The 19,508-nt window shown below is 41.5% G+C and overlaps 1 protein-coding gene across 1 annotated transcript in view; it reads right to left on the bottom strand.

Moving 5' to 3' along the window:
- The window catches only part of LOC141130771 (vomeronasal type-2 receptor 26-like), a 132,440-nt gene extending 117,927 nt beyond the window's left edge, over window positions 1-14,513 (bottom strand). Inside the window, exon 1 of the mRNA XM_073618160.1 lies at window positions 14,296-14,513. Within this exon, the coding sequence (XP_073474261.1) occupies window positions 14,296-14,513 (218 nt within the window). The remainder of the gene's footprint in view (window positions 1-14,295) is intronic.
- Between the last annotated feature and the right edge of the window lie 4,995 nt (window positions 14,514-19,508).

Below are 19,508 nucleotides of genomic sequence, written 5' to 3'. Positions count from 1 at the left end.
AGTAGAAAGGCCTCCCCAGGATTGGGCAAACAAGTTGTTAGTAAATCTGAAAAGACTGGATGGTATGCCACTGGTGACTGCCAGAGAGAGTCTAAAAAGATATATATAATCGTGTGTTACATTGATTGTTCACCCAAAAGTAACAGGTAACCAGTGGTACATGACCAATAGGTTGTTAAATTTAATAAAGGCTTACTTGTGTAGCTGGACTAAAGGTGAGCTGTGGGATAGTGAGCTAGACATCTCCAATGGGTGATAGCAAGAAAGAATTGCATCCTGGGGGGCTAGATATAGCCGCCCTGTGCACGCGCACGCTGAATCCCACCAGCGTCACGCCGGCACGTACTGAGCGGGGAAGAGGTCCGACGTCGACGGTAACCCCCGCCCACGTGAGACGCTCATATTCCCCAGCTACGTCGGCCGAGATGGAAGAACCACATACTGCCGCATCATGACGCCTGGACGTGACGTCACATGTGGAGAAGGGTGCGTGGCGCCGATGCGCTGTGACCGGCCGCCTCCCCCACACGCACCTCCCAGCCCCAAGAGGGGGCAAAAGGAGGGGCGATAGGGGGGTGTGGCCACGCAGAGCGCATCGCAGCTCCCGAGTAGCAGACACAGTAAAAACAGCCCTGGACATACGATACTCCATATAAGAAGTTGGAACACAAAGCCAGTGTGCTGGAATGGTGTATCCAGAGAGCAATGCCCAACATGGTGCATCACCATCTGGATATAATAGCCCTCACAGCATGGGAGGCAGGGGAACACTGTCACCCCTGTCTCATGGCCTCCATCCCTATATCTATACGAGAGAGGGGGAAGGTTGGGACTTTAAATGAGGCACCTATATGTATATAGTGTGCCTCCATCCCTAATGCAGGAAATACAATGGAGGTTTGGGACTTTGAATGAGGCCATAGACAGTGTGGAGGTAGATAGAAATGGAAGTACATATACTTTATTCATGAAACAGCGTACAAACATGATCAATACCAGAAACCACGTAAATGAAAAGCATTATAGTGAATGACAATTCATCAATATTTACACTCACATATATATGTGCATGTGCAATACAAGCATCTAGGGTACATAATGTATAGTAGCCACGTGCCCCATGGCGATCTGATTAGATAAGTGGACACATATTGCAAGAAAATTCATATATGTACATATAATATAAAATTATAAAACAACACTAGCCGGAATTTATATAATATTCCGGCTAGTGTTGTTTTATAATTTTATATTATATGTACATATATGAATTTTCTTGCAATATGTGTCCACTTATCTAATCAGATCGCCATGGGGCACGTGGCTACTATACATTATGTACCCTAGATGCTTGTATTGCACATGCACATATATATGTGAGTGTAAATATTGATGAATTGTCATTCACTATAATGCTTTTCATTTACGTGGTTTCTGGTATTGATCATGTTTGTACGCTGTTTCATGAATAAAGTATATGTACTTCCATTTCTATCTACCTCCACACTGTCTATGGCCTCATTCAAAGTCCCAAACCTCCATTGTATTTCCTGCATTAGGGATGGAGGCACACTATATACATATAGGTGCCTCATTTAAAGTCCCAACCTTCCCCCTCTCTCTTATAAATGTAAAATAACTCTTTGGCGCTGGGAAATATGTTTTATGAAACAGTATAACAATTTAAGAGTCCAATAGAGTGGGTGCTTTTTTTAAAAGGGTCTGTTCTTTGATTCATACACTAGACAAAGATTTGGGGGCACACCCTAAAAAATGCATTAAAGATGCTATTTAAAAACACCTGAGCATATTCAGAAAATATGGGGATTTAGTTACACCATATGGCCATATAGTGCTAAGCCCACTACTATGTCAAAGTACCCCAATATCAGTGGGTCCTAAGCTATCCATAGAATGGAAGTTCCTGCTTCTCTGAACCATGGGAGAAATACAAGAGGCAATGATGGGGGGGCACACCCTAAAAAATTCATTATTTTAGGGTGTGCCCCCCAAATCTTTGTTTGTCTAGTGTATGGATTCTGACCAAATCCCTTTGGGCTGGAGCACCCCCCCCCCCCCCCCCCCCCATCATTGCCTCTTGTATTTCTCCCATGGTTCAGAGAAGCAGGATCTTCCATTCTATGGATAGTGTAGGACCCACTGATATTGGGGTACTTTGACGTAGTAGTAGGCTTAGCACTATATGGCCATATGGTGTAACTAAGTCCCCATATTTTCTGAATATGCTCAGGTGTTTTTAAATAGCCTTACAGGAGTTAAATGTCATTTTTGTATGTGTGCACTGTAATCTTTTTTTCTGTTATTTGATTCAGACACCTGTTCAGGTGAGAGGACAATATATCCTTTTTCCTGATACTTTGTGTCTCTGTATGTATGGTATTGTCACCAATCACCATACAGCAGTCACCTCATTTTTGTAAGACCCACTTATAAGACCCACTATAATCCAAAAAACATTTTTGAAGTTGTAAAAACCACAGTATAAAAAGATTATATTTTAGAGAAAGTTGTGAGGTTTTAGCAATAAAATGTACACTTGAAATGATAAAATTCATTTAAATTCCTTTGATAATTAAACCCTATTTTATGAGCTCCATTAATATTAAATCATTGTGCTAAATACACCTACACTTTTAGATGGATTTTCTGTTTGTCCGTCTAGCACATATTTGTTTTGGTTCCACTATTATTGTTTTTACAACCTTATTATGGATTTTCACAACAGGGCACAACAAATACACACATTTGTGGTTTATTTACTCATTTATATGGTAACGGTGAGAAGTTTCAGTTTGACACATTTTTCTGACACTTGTTTAACTAATCAATTGATTGCTAATTAGGGTGTCAATTGATAACCTTCACCTCATGTAATTATCTATGTACTTGTGTGTATATATACCTGTCTGTAGACACCAGTTTTTTGAGCTATGAGTAAGCACCCGACCTTGGTGTGAAACATGTAAGCTGATACCTGTAGTTCAGCTTTGTATCTGGCAATTGAATAAAGAAATTGCATAGGAGTTGCAGCCATCCAGCCTTCTTTTCTTCTATACTCACACAGGTACTCATTGATGGCCCTCTGCTGTGTGTGCAGCTGCTGTAGCATTGCCAATGTTGAGTTTCACCTGGTGGGCTTGTCACAAATCAGATGGCTGGTGGTCAGGTTGAATTACCTTTGAATGTCAGCAAGTAGAGCACTGGCATTGAATGAGTGCTGGAAATGGCCACAGACTTTTCTGGCCTGCCTCAGAAGATCTTGTAAGCTTGGGTACCTGTTCAAGAAACACTGCACCACCAAATTCAGGACATGTGCCAAGCATGGAACATGTGTCAGTGTCCCTGTCGGAGGGCGGAGAGGAGGTTGGTGCCATTGTCGCATACAACCATTCTTGGCTCAAGCTGCCATGGCATCAACCACCTCTGAGCCTGCCCCTGCAGAGCTGACAGAATCTCTGCCCCAGTGTGGCTCCTATGGCCTAGACAGACCAACTGAAGCACCGCATAACATCTTTTAGCCTGACTGCTTGCGTAGCCCCTTGAATGCTTAGGGAGCACTGCTGGTTCAGAGCACAATTCCGCAGAAGAGGCCATAGAGGAAGAAGAAGAGGAGGGGGTGGAGCAGACAGATGTGGCAGAATCACCACTAGCTTTTTGGAGGTGTGGTGGAACAAGCTCCAGCACTAAACCCTGTAAGCATCCTTCCCAGCTGTCAGCAGGGAAGCATGACTGGAACAGTATTTTTTTTTTTCTTTTACGGTTTATCAACTGGGGTAGCGAAATTTGCCTGGTGAAATCAACAGGTGGTGTGCTGCTAACAGATTGGGTGCAAGTACTTGTGGCACCCATTGCTGTACCATCATTCCTCTCAATGCAGGTTTTTAAGAAAATTTGAGGTATAGTAGGAGTAAAGATCCCAGGTGAGGAGCAAAGAGAAGTCTGCATTTTTTTATGATGTGGGTCTTTCAGGTGCTGTTGCCACCGGACTGCATGGCAGGTCATCATATGTCTTGTCATGAATGTGGTGCCCAAGCGGCTGGTGTTCTGGCCATGCTTGATCCACTTCAGACAGAGATTGTAAACAGAAACGCTGCGGTCTGCTGCACATGTGTTGAAGAAAGCCCAAACCAATGAACTTTTGGAAGTCAGCGGGGAGTCAGCAGCGTCCTGCACCTGTGGAGCTCTGTGGTGTGATGCAATAGGGTGGCTGCCCTTAAGCCAGCCCCTGGAGGACATCCTGACTTGTTGGAATTGTGCCTCCTCCTCCTCACTTTCATCCTTTGTTCTCTCAGACACTCATGTATAGTCAGTGGCCTCATCCTCCCCTCCCTCCTCGTCATTGGAGCAAACTTGGCAGTATACTGCAGCTTGGTGAACATGACTGCTAGTTTCTTGTCCTTCTGTGACACCCCCTCTCTCTGGGCTCATGTTACTCCCTTCCTCAACCTGGGAACCAACATCGGAGCCTTCAAATTGCTGCGCATCCTCCAGCAGCATGTAACTGACACTGTGACTCAATAATTCAGGTGACCCCTCCGTGCATGATGGTGGGCCTATGGAAGGAGTAGGTGTGGACAAGGAGGCGGTGAAATAGGTCGCTTTGGCAGCTGCGGTGGAAGGCAAACTACTCTGAACCTGGGTGACAGAGGATGAGGAGAATGAGGATGGCTTAGTTATCCACCAACTTTTCTGCATGTTGTGGCTCAATAACACGGCCAGCAGTGGAAAAAAAAGGACAAGCGTGCACTGCCTGCGGAAGAATCACCATGTCCATGATCACCACTTTTTTCTGTAGACACAAGGCTGCTTTCCCTCTTTTAGTGGCCTGTGAGCATCTGCCTCTCCTTGTTGGCCTTTCGGACATGATGGGGATTTTTTGGGGGGATTTATTGTTTGCTTGGTGCACTATAAACCGTTTTATTATTCTTTTTTATTTTTTTTTGGGGGGGGGGGGTTTATAACTCTTTATTATAGAGTATGGGAAGGGAATATGGTGCTTGGGTGCAATACTTTTTTGCTTGGTGCACTATAAACCGTTTTATTATAGTTTTTTTTTTTTTTTAATAAAGAAAATAATGATGCAGCAATTGTGGAGAATTTTTCTTTCACTGCTGCTGCTGCTGCTGAAAAAAAAAAACTAAAATAAAATAAATGTAATAAAAAGGCAAAAAAACAAACAGTGGTGACGCAGAAGGAGGACCACCTGCGACTCAGAAGAAGGAACAGAATTTATGGAGATTTTTTTTTGCTCCTTTTGGAAAAAATAATTTAAAAAGCCCCCCCCCCCCAAAAAAAATAGGGAACCACTGCTGACGCAGAAAGAGAAAAAACCTGCGACGCAGAAGGGGGGACAGCAATTATGCCCTAAAAATCAAAAGTATACCACTGCTGTGTTGACGCAGAAGGAATAACACATGTGACACAGAAGGGGAGTAATAATAATGCAGCAAAAGAACCTGATACTGCAAAAAAAAATGATTAATGAAATAAAAAAATGGGATCAGTGGTGACACACCGACACTTCAGTAGCATCACAACACTGTGTTATAAACACTACACTGCACTGTATTATTCACACAGCACTTCACTGTATTATATACTCTGAACTCCACTATATACTCTGCACTGCACTGTAGTATATACTCTGCACAATATACTCTGCGCTGCACTGTAGTATATACTCTGCGCTGCACTATATACTCTGCATGTCACTGTAGTATATACTCTGCACTGCACTATATACTCTGCACTGTAGTATATGCTATGCATTTCACTATATACTCTGCACTGCGTTATATACACTGCACTCTATTATATATATTACACTACCTGCCTAAACTAACCTGCCTAATCTCCCTCCACTACAACACACTACATACGGCCGCCATGTAGGCAGCCTTATATAGTGTGGGGTGTGGACTTAGCCCCTGAGCCATGATGGCTTTAATAGCACATTGCGCTGTGATTGGCCAAAGCATACAGTTCAGGTGCATGCTTTGGCCAATCAGCAGCTGTCAATGCACTGTGATTTTGTAGTGCATTATGGGGGAGCTCCACATCCTCCAGCAGCAAACGACCCGCAAGTGCCCCATATGTTTGTTTGTTCTACGAACAGACAGCCGATGTTCAAGTCGAACTTATGTTCGACTCGAACATCAAGCCCATCACTAGTGAAGACCCAGCATGTGACTCCTCACTGTGGTTCCTAGGCTCTCCCACTCCTACCAGGAGCACAGGACCACCACAACTATCAGGGTGACTAGCGGTGTGAACAGAGGAGAGATAACATACCTGATCTCTCCTCCATACAGCGAACCTGGAAGCACTTCTGGGTTTGTGACTGTCAAATAACAGGCGCTAATGGCAAGTGTAGGAGCTGATCAGGGAGTTTATGTCCTTTATCAGCTCTGGGAAAATAATAGACCCCTGATGTCTCCATAAAGAGAACCTGTCACTGCAGAATACTATCACATTGGGGGCTTAACAGACCTTAAAGAAGAAAAATTCAAAGATTCAAAGTGAAGTTAAATTTAATTAAACTGGAAAAAATAAATAAATAAAGCAAAGAGTAACAAATGACCGTTGATGCCCTTATGCTAGGGTTGCCACCTTTTCTTCAAGCCAAACCTGAACACTTTACTGATGCACGGCATTTTCTTTTTAGCATACACTATAGACAATAGGATTGTTAAAGAAATTGGAGTGGGAGTGGACAGGGGGGTAGTGAGATGGACAATGCTTCTAAAAAAATTTCAATGAATACTTCGCAAACAGTCTGTTTAAATCAAGGGGTCTCAAACTGGTGGCCCTCCAGCTGTTGCGAAACTACAAGTCCCATGCGGCATTGCAAGGCTGACAGTTACAAGCAAGCACAGGCAGAGTCATGATGTGAGTTGTTGTTTCACAACAGCTGGAGGGCCGCCAGTTTGAGAGCCCTGGTTTAAATGTTAGGTTAAATCAGCCCAGGAGTGGAGTATTGTGTGCCTTATGAGGTTGGTGGTCATTGTGGATGTTTAGTAGGAGGTGGATGGAAGGCGCGTGATCAGACGCTTACATCAAGAAATGTATGGTTTATTTATGTAAAGGAATACAGACAAATAGTCATATAGATATAAAATAATACAAATACTACATAATATTATAAAAAAAGAAAAAACAGGTAACAAAATAAGTACTAGGAAGTTAAAATTGGGGTGTGCCCATATTGCGGCAGGTGTTTAAAAAAGGCTGATGCGTTTCGATGAAAACCTCTTCATCAGAGCCAGGAGAACTGGAGCACAGTCTGTATGGGTCGGTAGGCCGACATGTGTACATGGGGAGAGGTGGTGTGGCTAGTAGGAGGATGTGTCCTGTGATGGACAATTGATTATTCCAAGTTCCATACCAGTCCACGTCCAGGTGTTCTAGATGGGGTATAGATCAGAACAATATATACTGTACAATTACAGACTGGAGACGTAAGATAAGTTTACATTGAAAAATGCATTCAAAAAGGTCAGATGTGAAAACTTAAAATGATAAAAAAAAAAAAAAAAAAAATATATATATATATATATATATATATATATATATATATATATATATATATGTATAAATATATTAGAAATAAAAGTTATCATATCAATACAAAGAATTGGTGATAGGTAGTGGAATTTTGAAGCACAGAACATGAGATTTTAGTCTAAGCACATACAAATGAAAAATCTATGCATACATAGGTGTACACACATATACACGTGTACACATACATGCATATACATGCATACACATACATGTGCATAATACAAACACATGTAAATGCATAAAAAACACATATATGCATGTGAAAGGGGGGGGGGGGCAATAATGAATGAAGTAAAAAGTGCACTGAGACACATTAAGAGATGTTGTCTCTCGGCATGGTAAAACCGGTTGTGCTTCTGTCTAAAGGGCATGCGCGTGCATGTAAAGTCTCTGCCAGCATGTGAAACGCTGGAAAAGATGTGTGGAGGTATGCCCATGTTCACGGAAAGCACAAATGGGGGCACAAAGATGGCCACGTGGTTTGTGCAAAAAACAGAAATGTGTTCATTCAGATGGAAATCCACAAAAATATATACACAAAATGCATATATCAAATGTACATAAAAATCTAAAATGCATATGCATGTATATAAAGAAACGATATGTATAAAATAAATATATGTATATATTCACATAAATTCACATAAATCTGTGCACATATATAAATACACATATACATACACATATTCACATATATATTCATATATATATATATATATATATATATATATAAATATACACATACATACATATACATGTCCACATGCATGCACACACATGTGGAGACCACCCTTACACAGCATGTATTGTGCCTATGTAGAACAAGTGTCATGGCGGTAGAGTGGGAATGTGTAGTTTGTGCAATGCAATAGCGGAGAGTGGCGGGAGTGGATATGTTGGGGGGATAATCTGGTGTTGGTGGCCAAAAATTGGAGGTGGCAGACAGGTGGGCTGATGACAGATCGCACCTACCTATGGATGAAATTGGAATGTAAATAAATTGTATTTTCTTTTTGCGGTGCTGTTAGGCTGTCAGATGTGCCTGTAGTAAAACATAAGTTGAACAGGGAAAGTAAGCAAGCTCTTATGGACACTAGTGGGTTTAACAGGATAAGGAAGGTACAAAGACCATTGTGGCTAACCTGTCTCAGGAGAAGTGTGTAGAAACAGCTGTAAACTGTAGAGATCCTTAGGAGTGGAGAGCCGTATGATCCTGGCAGCAGAAGGGGGGGAAGGAGGAGGGAGGAGGTGTCCTTGAGGTAGCTGATGTCTGGATACAAAATGTCTTGCTGCCACCTCCTACTAAACAGTCCTTTTCAGACCACCCCTGGTCAGTTAAGGCAGCGGGACATGCTCCATCATCTCCCCCAGTCCTACCACTGACTACAATACTACCTTTGTTTTACAGCAAACCATCTCACAAGCGCAGGGGTATTTTTCACCATATCTTGTTCACACTTGGTCATTGTGGATGGCCTGGGTATAATACAGTGGTGTTGCTAGAACTGTACAAGACCTGGGGAAACTTTGGACACCCAAACTTAAGCAGTAATGTGGCATGCACAGCGCGTGACGGCAAACACTGGGTGCTGGTCCAATTACAGAGAACAGTGAATGGGCTTAAAGGAATATGGTTTAATAAATCAAACCTTTGTGAACTCATAAAATAGGCTTTGTTTGCTTTGCCACAAGAAATAGTCTCATAGATATGCATACCCATCAGCACTATCATTCTAAAAAAAATGAAACGCTACCATTACATATGATTTTATGTGCAGACTCTTTGAGCCTACCTTAAAGAAGACCATCATTAAAATAGTCAGGGACTAATAAGCAACCAGCAACTGTGGAGACAATGAACACTTTGGTCAGAAGTATGTAATGTACAATAGTGTGAAAAGTGCAGGAGTCTGTTAAGCTGGCCATACACAGTTACTTTTCATTCAGCCAGTGGGCTGAACGACAAAAAAAATTAACTTGATCCAATCAAATGAAGTAATGTGGATGGAGGAATCTCCCTATTGGATTCCGACAGCAGCACTAGACCCTGTCAAGAAAATGCTAATCAGCAGCTGTAGCTCCCCCACATTCTACCTCCTAGTACAACCCCCCTCCCCCCAAAAATCCCCCTCCTAGCACAATCCCTTCCCCTACAAATGCCACCTCCCCAGTACAAATCCTCCAAATCCAATCCTTCCTCTAAGCCCAAATTCCTCCTCCTAGCACAAATCCTTCCCCCCACCAAATTCCATTCTCCCAGCACAGCCCTCTTCCCCTAGCACTGGTTTTACTACCCCTTGGCCACTAAAATGAATGGCTAAGTTTACCCTTCTGAACAAGTTACATGTTACATCCGTATTTAGGGCATAACATGTAACATGTTCAGCATCTACCCCCTCCCTCTCCTCCCAATCCCCCCCCATGACATTATATACAAAATATTTGCATATTTTTTACCTGCAAAAAAATGGGCATTTTAATTTTTTTCCCCAAAAGTTGAACTTAACCTGATACATAAACCTAAAAAAAAAAATTAACACACTATTCTATATGTATTGTATATATTAGTAAATTACATACTCAGATATAGAAATATGTTCAGTTAATAACATGCATACACACTCAAATATATATATATATATATATATATATATATATATATATATATATATATATATATATATATATATATATATATATATATATATATTAAGAAACATGCATATACACATATATACACACATATACATATATACACACTCAGATATATACACACACTCAGATATATATTGTACATATGCTCAATTATACACATATATACACACACACACTGAGATACATACATGTACTCAGATACACACAAACATGCATAAATACATTAGACACAACATACTGTGGGATGAATACTTACATAGTTACTCTGGTAATGGGCAGCCGGCTTCTCTCCTCCCCTCTCTGTCCTGCTGTCCCCTCCTCACACTCCGTGCAGCTCCGCCCTCTGCCCACCCACACACAATCACAGCTCCCTCCACTAGATCAGTATGTGAACAGTGACCAATCCCAACAGGGCTCCAGTAGCCGGTACTAGAAGCAGAGCATCGGAAAATGCGGCCAGGAGGCTCTATATCCCTCCACAGAGAGAAACAAGTCCCTTGTAATTAGGGCTGTTTCCATCAAGACAGTTACATATACCGTATATACTCGAGTATAAGTTGAAATTTTCAGCCCCTTTTTTGGAGCTGAAAGTGCCCTCCTCAACTTCTACACAAGTCACCGCCGTCTGCCTACATGATCAGCGTGTCATGCAGGCAGACGGCGGCCAGCGTGTGCTACATAGCACCCGGCAGCCTCTCACTGTTCAAAAGCCGCGCCTCCTCGTCTGCGATAAGCAGTCATCGGTCAGCCTATCATAGACATTCTCTCATCCTCGTCCGTGGTATGAGGATGATAGAATGTCCGTGATAGGCTGACCGCTGGCTGCTGGGAAATGGAGTTTTCTGCCTATCATGGACGAGGAGGAGGCGCGGCTTTTGAACAGTGAATGGCCGCCGCACACGCTGATTGGTTCAGAGTGGCACACGGGGGATGCACAGGACACAGGTAGGATGCACACAGACACATGCACACAGGTACATATGCACATGACACATACACAGGACACAGGTACATATACACATGACACATACACACATACACAGGACACAGGTACATATACACATGACACATGCACACATACACAGGACACAGGTACATATACACATGACACATGCACACATACACAGGGCACAGGTACATATACACACATACACAGGTACATGGCACATGCACATATACACAGCACACATGACACATGCACATATACACGGGACACATGCACACATACACAGGACACAGGTACATATACACATGACACATGCACACATACACAGGACACAAGTACATATACACATGACACATGCACACATACACAGGGCACAGGTACATATACACATATACACAGGTACATGACACATGCACATATACACAGGACACAGGTACATGACACATGCACATATACACAGGACACAGGACACATGACACATGCACATATACACAGCACACATGACACATGCACTTATACACAGGACACATGCACATATACACAGGACACATGACACATGCACATATACACAAGACAAATGACACATGCACATATACACAGGACACATAACACATGCACATATACACAGGACACATGACACATGCCACATGCACAGGACACATGCACATATACACAGGACACATGACACATGGACAGGACACATGACATATGCACAGGACACATGCACAGGACACAGGGAGGTATACAGCTCAGATGGACATTGTTGACCCTCTTTTTCCACTTACAGTAGCTGCTGCATTTCTCACCCTCATCTTATACTCGGGTCAATAAGTTTTTCCCAGTTTTTTTGGTAAATTAGGGCCTCGACTTATACTCGGATTGACTTATACTCGAGTATATACGGTATGTAAAGATATGTGACATTCTAATACATGTTATGGATCCTAAATTCTGATTAAGCTTTAATGGGGGCTGTTATAATAATTTTTGAGGGTTCCCTGGTGGCTGGTGTCCCGGTGACAGGCAGTCAGAAACCCGGACAGAGAATGAAAAAAATGGACTGTCCGGGTGAATCCCGAACAGGTGGCAACCCTACCTTAGGTACATATGTAAATATATGTATAGCTAGCATTGGAAGACATCACCAGTGTAACACGTTTTGGAGGAGAGAAATAGTTTTACTTCCAATATTTATGGTTAACTCTAAAATTATGAGCTGGAAGGGCTTTTGAAAATGTCACTTAAAGATGTTTGTTTTGTGGGTGCAGGCATTTTTTTAAGATTTACATGTTTGGTATCTATTTACTAGACACAATCTCACCTTTTATATTTAAAAATATATACTGTACATTATATTACTATCTTTGTGTGCACCAAAAGAAATGTAAGTGTATTTTGTATTGAAAATATTGGTTTCATACACAATTGCACAGATATGGCGCAACATAAAGATTTACAATTATCTTTTTTTTTTATTCTACAGGTTCTCTGCTTTCAGAAATATACTGTATAATGTTTGGGGAGCTTAAAGTAATTTTCAGGCCTAAAATGTGCATTTTACCAGGAGTGCGATAACTGAAACTGCTCTGGCAGAGAAAGCATTCAAATCAAACTCCAAGCAAATAATAAAATACACAAGAAGAAAGGCATACATGAGAGCTGTTTTAACTGCCAAAGGATTTGTATGTCTGTCCATCCAGTTCTGATATTTACACAACTCTGCCGCACAGCTCTGTCTAACAGTACAGGAGACCTGGTTTTCCTCTGCTGCAGTTCAGACACACTTGCAGGTCTTATCCCTCCCCCAGACTGTGTCTGATACCAAGTAAAATGTCATCACTTACACATGTAATGATGTACTATTCAGTACAGAGCTGCATTCATTTGTGTCTTTTATATCTGTCTGGGGTTCAGATTTAAGATCTTTAAAACATACATAAGTCATAAACCACATGAAAACAATCTGAGTGGCCAATCCACAGCAGGACTTTAGTATATGAACCCTTCATTGTGCCCTGTGCTGGAGTTTGTAAAAAAAAGGGAAATAACAGCACAGATTGTATGTGTGATGCTATAAAGAATGGTAACAGAACAATTGGGATTAAAGCATAAGTGCACATTACACTTTCCCCAAAAACTTCCCCCTGAGATTTTATGTCCCATCTAGAACATTTAATTTATTTTTTGCACACATTTTAAAATCTGCATTTTTGGTTATAAAATTATCTAAATCCCCAGAACATAATATATTTTCTGAATGCAGAGGCCTAGTAGAACAAAAGTCAGAGTATTCTGACAGTGAGTCCAGCTTCCAGAATACAATGTCTCAAAAGGGAGGATCCCTCCATCTACCTGGATGAATAAAAAAAAAAATCATCCAAGGACAGCTGTAAAGTGATCACTGATACAACTAGGGAGGCACTGATACCATTTTTTTTATGAGTACGAGTACTGATACTTGTTTATTAGCACTTGCCGATACCAATTACCAATACCTACCACAACTTCAGCTGTCAGCAATGGTACAAAGCATTAAAAGTTATTTACAAATTAAATAAATTGATTTTTTTTTTTTTTGCGCATTTTCAATGTGAAATGTGTAAATATGTGTTAATAAATATATATATATATGTAAAAATATTCACTAACAAAGCAAACAAAAACAGGTTTTAATTGTTTATCGTTTAAAAAAAATAGATGTGGAAAAAAAAAAAGCAGGAAAATAATAATTAAATGGAGGAGAATAGGGAGTTAATTAAGGCTGATTAGAGTAAATTTAGGGTTAATAAGGGGTTAAACAGAGGAACATTTGTTCATCCCTTTGATCTGCAGAAGAAGAAACAGAAAGATACAAAAATAAACAAAGTTTCGTTTTCTTTTTATTTTTATTTTAGTGTTTCAGTTACTGTCACCCACCCCTATCACTGTAGTCCACCCCTGACACTTTCAGCTTGGCTTGCATGTAAATGAAGAGACATTTTATATCCATTATATACATTCTTATAATATTTCCATCACATGTATTTCTTACAATCATTTTGTAAAATCCGATTTGTTGTTCTTTGTCACCCTGATCACATTTTTCTCTCCATATCAAGTAAGTTACATACCTGTATTTCTTTTCTTTAGGTAAAGATAGATCTTCTTCTTTTGACCTCACAGTGAACACTCCTCCAATGATCAAATCTCCATCCTGAAAATATTGGAATTCATCAGATACATCAGTAAAATGAAGGGTACAGGCTGGGCTCTGCATTCCTGATCTCCAGAGTGTCATACATTGCAGGATTACATAGAACTGGAAGATGTAGGTATATGATACACCCATAGCTCCGATCACTGGGTTCTTCTTTAATTAAAGCCCATAATTCTCCATTATGACACAGACCTCTGCAGCATGGGTATCACAATAGCAATACAATGAGATAGCTTCTCTCCCCTCCTTTTATACAGCAAAGTACCATACATCTCTCATTGTTCTCATTATACTGACATAACCGTCTGTCTACTTTTAGTTGTTTGTGCAGGTAGTTTATTTGTGAGTGGTTAAGTTTAGTCCTCTATTATTCATATTATTTTGTCAAATCTAAACCAAGACACATCATTTCTTCAAAATAAACTCCTATTCAGCAAGGATCAATGCTAAATATTATCATACAATTGAAATACCAAATATTTTTTTTGTAAAGATTTCTGCTCACATTAACAATGCACATAACTGTTCTATATTGTTCTGACCCTGTAAAGTAAGCAAGGCCTGTAAAAGAAGACAGTCTTTACTTACCTTTTTTGGCCCTTACCTGCAAACATGTTTAAGTGTGTGAATACCTGCTTCTCCATGTCTTCTGTATGTACGCTCATGAAACAGTAATGACTTTGCATTTTTCTTTTCCTACAGTAATTGTTCTACATGGGCTTCCTCTGGAATGGTGGCAGTAGATCTACCAGAGTTTTCCCCTTGTATCAAGAAGGAGTGAAATATCTCCCTTGAAATGTCCCACTATATTTCCTGCTGTTGCCAGCATTCCAACACTTCTCCTCCTAACCTTCAACAGCCAACACTTCTCCTAACCTTCAACACTCCAACACTTCTCCTCCTAACCTTCATCACTCAACACTTCTCCTCCTAACCTTCAACACTCCAACACTTCTCCTCCTAACCTTCATCACCCAACACTTCTCCTCCTAACCTTCATCACCCAACACTTCTCCTCCTAACCTTCTTCACCCAACACTTCTCCTCCTAACCTTCAGCACCCAAACACTCTTCCTTTTCATATTACACCTTTACCTCCTGCTGCCTTAGAGCATTCCACATGCCATGGACATGGAATAGCCTTTTTTGCAAAATAATAGCACTGGCTTGAACTTTGGGTCAAAATAATGATGGTTGAGTATCTGCTATTGTGTAGTACAGGACACAGAAAAACATATATTACTGATATGTATCCTTGCACAAGAAGAAAACAAAGAATTAGTAGTCCCAAGTACTGAATTTAATGTGTCCTTAAAAAAGAATCCCAAGTACAGCAGCTTGGACCAATGTACCAATGCACATACCATACTCATAGGATCCCTCTACAAGCTGAAGCACAGGACCCAAATGATAGTAGAGATCACTGTAGTAGCAATGTCTATTACTGTGACCTTCACTCATGTCTAAGTCTTGTGCTGAATGGCTTCCCAGCTGCATGCTGAACACAGGTGGTCAGCCACACAGTAAGGATCTCGTTCAGAGAATGCTTTATATTGCATTTGCATTCCCAAAGCATTCTCTAATTACATGAGGTGGGCAGGTGGGCAGTGATATCACAAACTCCTGTGTTTACAATGCAGCAGGGTATCCACTTGGTACAAGACCCAGAAGCTAGTGGAGATCACTGTAGTAGGGTGGTGTACTAAAGTGATTTCCAGATTCTAGAGGGATTCCACTGGTATGGTATATGCATAGTTAGATTGGTCCCAGCTATGTAAAAAAATGCCATACCTTGAAGTCTTCTTTAAGAAAAAAGAAGATGAGTGCATTAGTACATAAGGCAGGTGCAATGTGGCCTCCTGGCTGTAAATGGCATTGTGTCATGGCCACTGTACAGGAGGGAGGAATGGAGAACTTTGTCCCGCTGGAGCTTCTGTCAGTGTCATCAGGGGAGCAGCTGTCAGATTGGGCACTGGAACCCTGGGTGACCTCCGTGGCCATCTTTAGTGACACAAAATGACACACATTTTGTGAAGTTGGCATTGCAGGAGTAGAGCTCCTTCTGGTTAGGGACACTGTGGTAGAGATTAGTGTTGGGTGAATGGTTCGGCCCGAGCATGAGTTTGGGCCGAACATTGGGAAATACCCAAATTTTCACAGTGCATTCTGCGCCTTGATTGGGCAAAGCTTTGCCCATTCAGGGTGCAGTAAAAGCTGGTTGTTAATGAGCAGGGGACAGGAATTCATCAGCTGTCAATGGGCTTCCCCGCTGACAGCTGAATAATAATAATAAAAAAAAAAATTTGCAAGGTAAAAAATTGCTCAAATCTACCCTCAGGATGGGAGGAGAAGATTAAAGCCTAATTACCTAATTAGCCCAATGGGAGAAGATGTTCTCCAAAGATGACTTTGATGTGGGCTGTGCCAGGACTGCCCAACATCAAATTTGGCTAACTGAAGACAAGAAAGGGCCAGGCGGATCCCTTTGTGTGATCTGGAGGACCTCAGAGAACAGCTGACCGAGCTGAAGAAGTCTGGGGTCATTAAGGAGTCCAGGAGCCCTTATGTATCCCCAATTGTGGTAGTGGGAAAGAAGAATGGGTCACTCCGGATGTGTATTGACTACCGAACCTTGAACCAAAAAACTATCGAAGACCAGTACACAACCCCCCCGTATAGAAGAGGCCCTGCAATGTCTGTCCGGGGCCAAGTGGTTCAGTGTGCTGGATCTAAAGAGCAGGTACTACCAGATACCCATGCCTCTGGAGGATCGGGAAAAAACGACCTTCATCAGCCCTCTAGGATTTTTCGAGTTTGACCAAAAGCCATAAGGATTAGCTGTGGAAGCACCAGTGTTGGCCTACGTGTACCCATCCAAGCCTTATGAGTTGCACGTGGATGCTAGCAGAGATGGCCTTGGGGGAGTGCTGTATCAAGAGTCGGAGGGAAGACTCTGTCCGGTAGCTTATGTTCTTTTAGTTCTTGGCCCTCAAGTGGGCAGTGGTAGATAAGCTATGTGACTATCTGTACGGGGTCACGTTTGTAGTGAAGATGGATAATAACCCTTTGACTTACCTATTAACTGCCAAGCTGGATGCCACTGGACATTGATGGCTGGTCGCTCTGTCTGAGTTTTGTTTCAGTCTGAAGTACCGATCAGGAGTGGGAAATCGGGATGCTGATGCCCTTTCCCCAAGACCCTATACCACAAATGATAGCCAAAAGAGTTGGGTCCATTTACCTCTGGAAAGAGTATTGGCTGTGTGTCAGGGAGTCGAGCACAAGCACAGAGGAGCAGTAGAAACTGAAGCTGTAGGAGTCACTCCTGCTGGAGTGCCCAAATATTATAGTGATTTGACACAAGTGTGCAGTCAAGAATTGCCTCAACTTACAAGAGAAGATATGAGGCGGGACCAACTGGAAGATCCATTGGGAAAGTACCTATCCATTTAAGACCCTCAGATGCTGTTGAATAGTCCCATTGAGGGAGCAAAAGTAGCCCATAGAGAGTGGGAACAAATGTGATTAGAAGATAGGGTCATATACCGGAGAGCCCCTTCTGAAGAGCCAGAGGGTGTTCATCAATTGTTCCTCCCTGAGAAACACTGGTTAAAGGTGTTGACTAGGGATGGGCGAACAGTTCGGCCCGAGAATAAGTTCAGGTCAAACTTTGGTTGTTCAGCGAACACCAAACAATATGCGGTATTTGGGGCAAATTCAAATGCCGCGGAACACCATTAAAGTCTATGGGGCACTAACATACAAAATCAAAAGTGCTCATTTTAAAGGCTTATATGTAGGGATGAGCTTTATGTTCCGGTTGAGCATGAGTTCGCCAGTTCGCCAAAGAGTGAACAATTTGGGGTGTTCGCGGCAAATTCGAAAGCCGCGGAACACCCTTTAAAAGTCTATGGGAGAAATCAAAAGTGCTCATTTTAATGGTTAATATGCATGGTGGAAAGCAGGAGTAGATATGGCGCTGCCCTTATGGGATGAAATTTTCCGTGGTGGACAATTGCCCTGTTTAGTGCTTGATGTGATTGCTTTATTTGTGTGGGTCCTAAATGGTGTGTGTAAATAACAAAAAATCTGTAAAATCAAAAAACAATAAAAATTCCTGTGTGTGCCGGAAATAATAATGGTTTCTTGATGGAATGTGTTCCAAAATTAAATACGTGGATGAATTGATCAGAATTTATGGTTATTTGTCAGTAAAAGGTTTTAAGTTCTATTCTCACTCTAATGCATGTTTTTACCTTATCATAGTATAGGGGAAATTTCAAAATAAAGTGCCACAATCTTATATTACATTTCCTATATACAAAATAACAACGTGCAAATAGTGTATGAAAAGTGCTAGAGTTACATCAAAGTGACTTGTGCTGAGATATACAAAAAAGTGACTTGTGTGCTTAAAAAACAGTATTTTTGGATAAGAAAAATTCCATTTGATTACAAAAAGTCTTTTGAGCGGTTGAGAGGAGGAATGCCCATAGTGTGAAACCGTATATGGAAACTTTATTATAGCTTCTTTTATGCTTGCACCCCTGTAGGGTTAAGTGCATTCAGTGAGTGCAAGCAGAATAAGAGCACGCTGTTTGAAGCACAATCACCAAGCCAGCACCTGGACAAGAAGTTTCCCATATAAATTTGTTTCCCAGAGAGGGGCTTCCCTCGGAACCACTCAAAAGACTTTTTGTAATCAAATGGAATTTTTCTTATCCAAAAATACTGTTTTTTAAGCACACAAGTCACTTTTTTGTATATCTCAGCACAAGTCACTTTGATGTAACTCTAGCACTTTTCATACACTATTATACCCCCACAACCCTTGCCCGGTGGTTGTGGGGGTATGCGGGTGGGGGGCTTATCGGAATCTGGAAGCTCCCTTTAACAAGGGGACCCCCAGATCCTGCCCCCCCGTGTGAATTGGTAATGGGATACAAATGTACCCCTACCATTTCACAAAAAAGTGTCAACTATGTTTTGACAAATCCTTTATTAATGTCTTCTTCTTTCCCCGCTTTTTCTTCCAGCTTCTTCTGGTCTTCCTTCGGTTTTCTTCTTCTTCCTTCATCTTGTTCTTCCCCCGCTTCTTCCTCTATCTTCCTCTGCTTCTTCCTCCGG

This window comes from Aquarana catesbeiana, linkage group LG01 (assembly GCF_042186555.1).
Source record: "Aquarana catesbeiana isolate 2022-GZ linkage group LG01, ASM4218655v1, whole genome shotgun sequence".
In the NCBI taxonomy this organism is placed as follows: Eukaryota; Metazoa; Chordata; class Amphibia; order Anura; family Ranidae; genus Aquarana; species Aquarana catesbeiana.
Note: the sequence above shows the minus strand (reverse complement) of the source record. Positions and strands in the feature narration are given on the sequence as shown.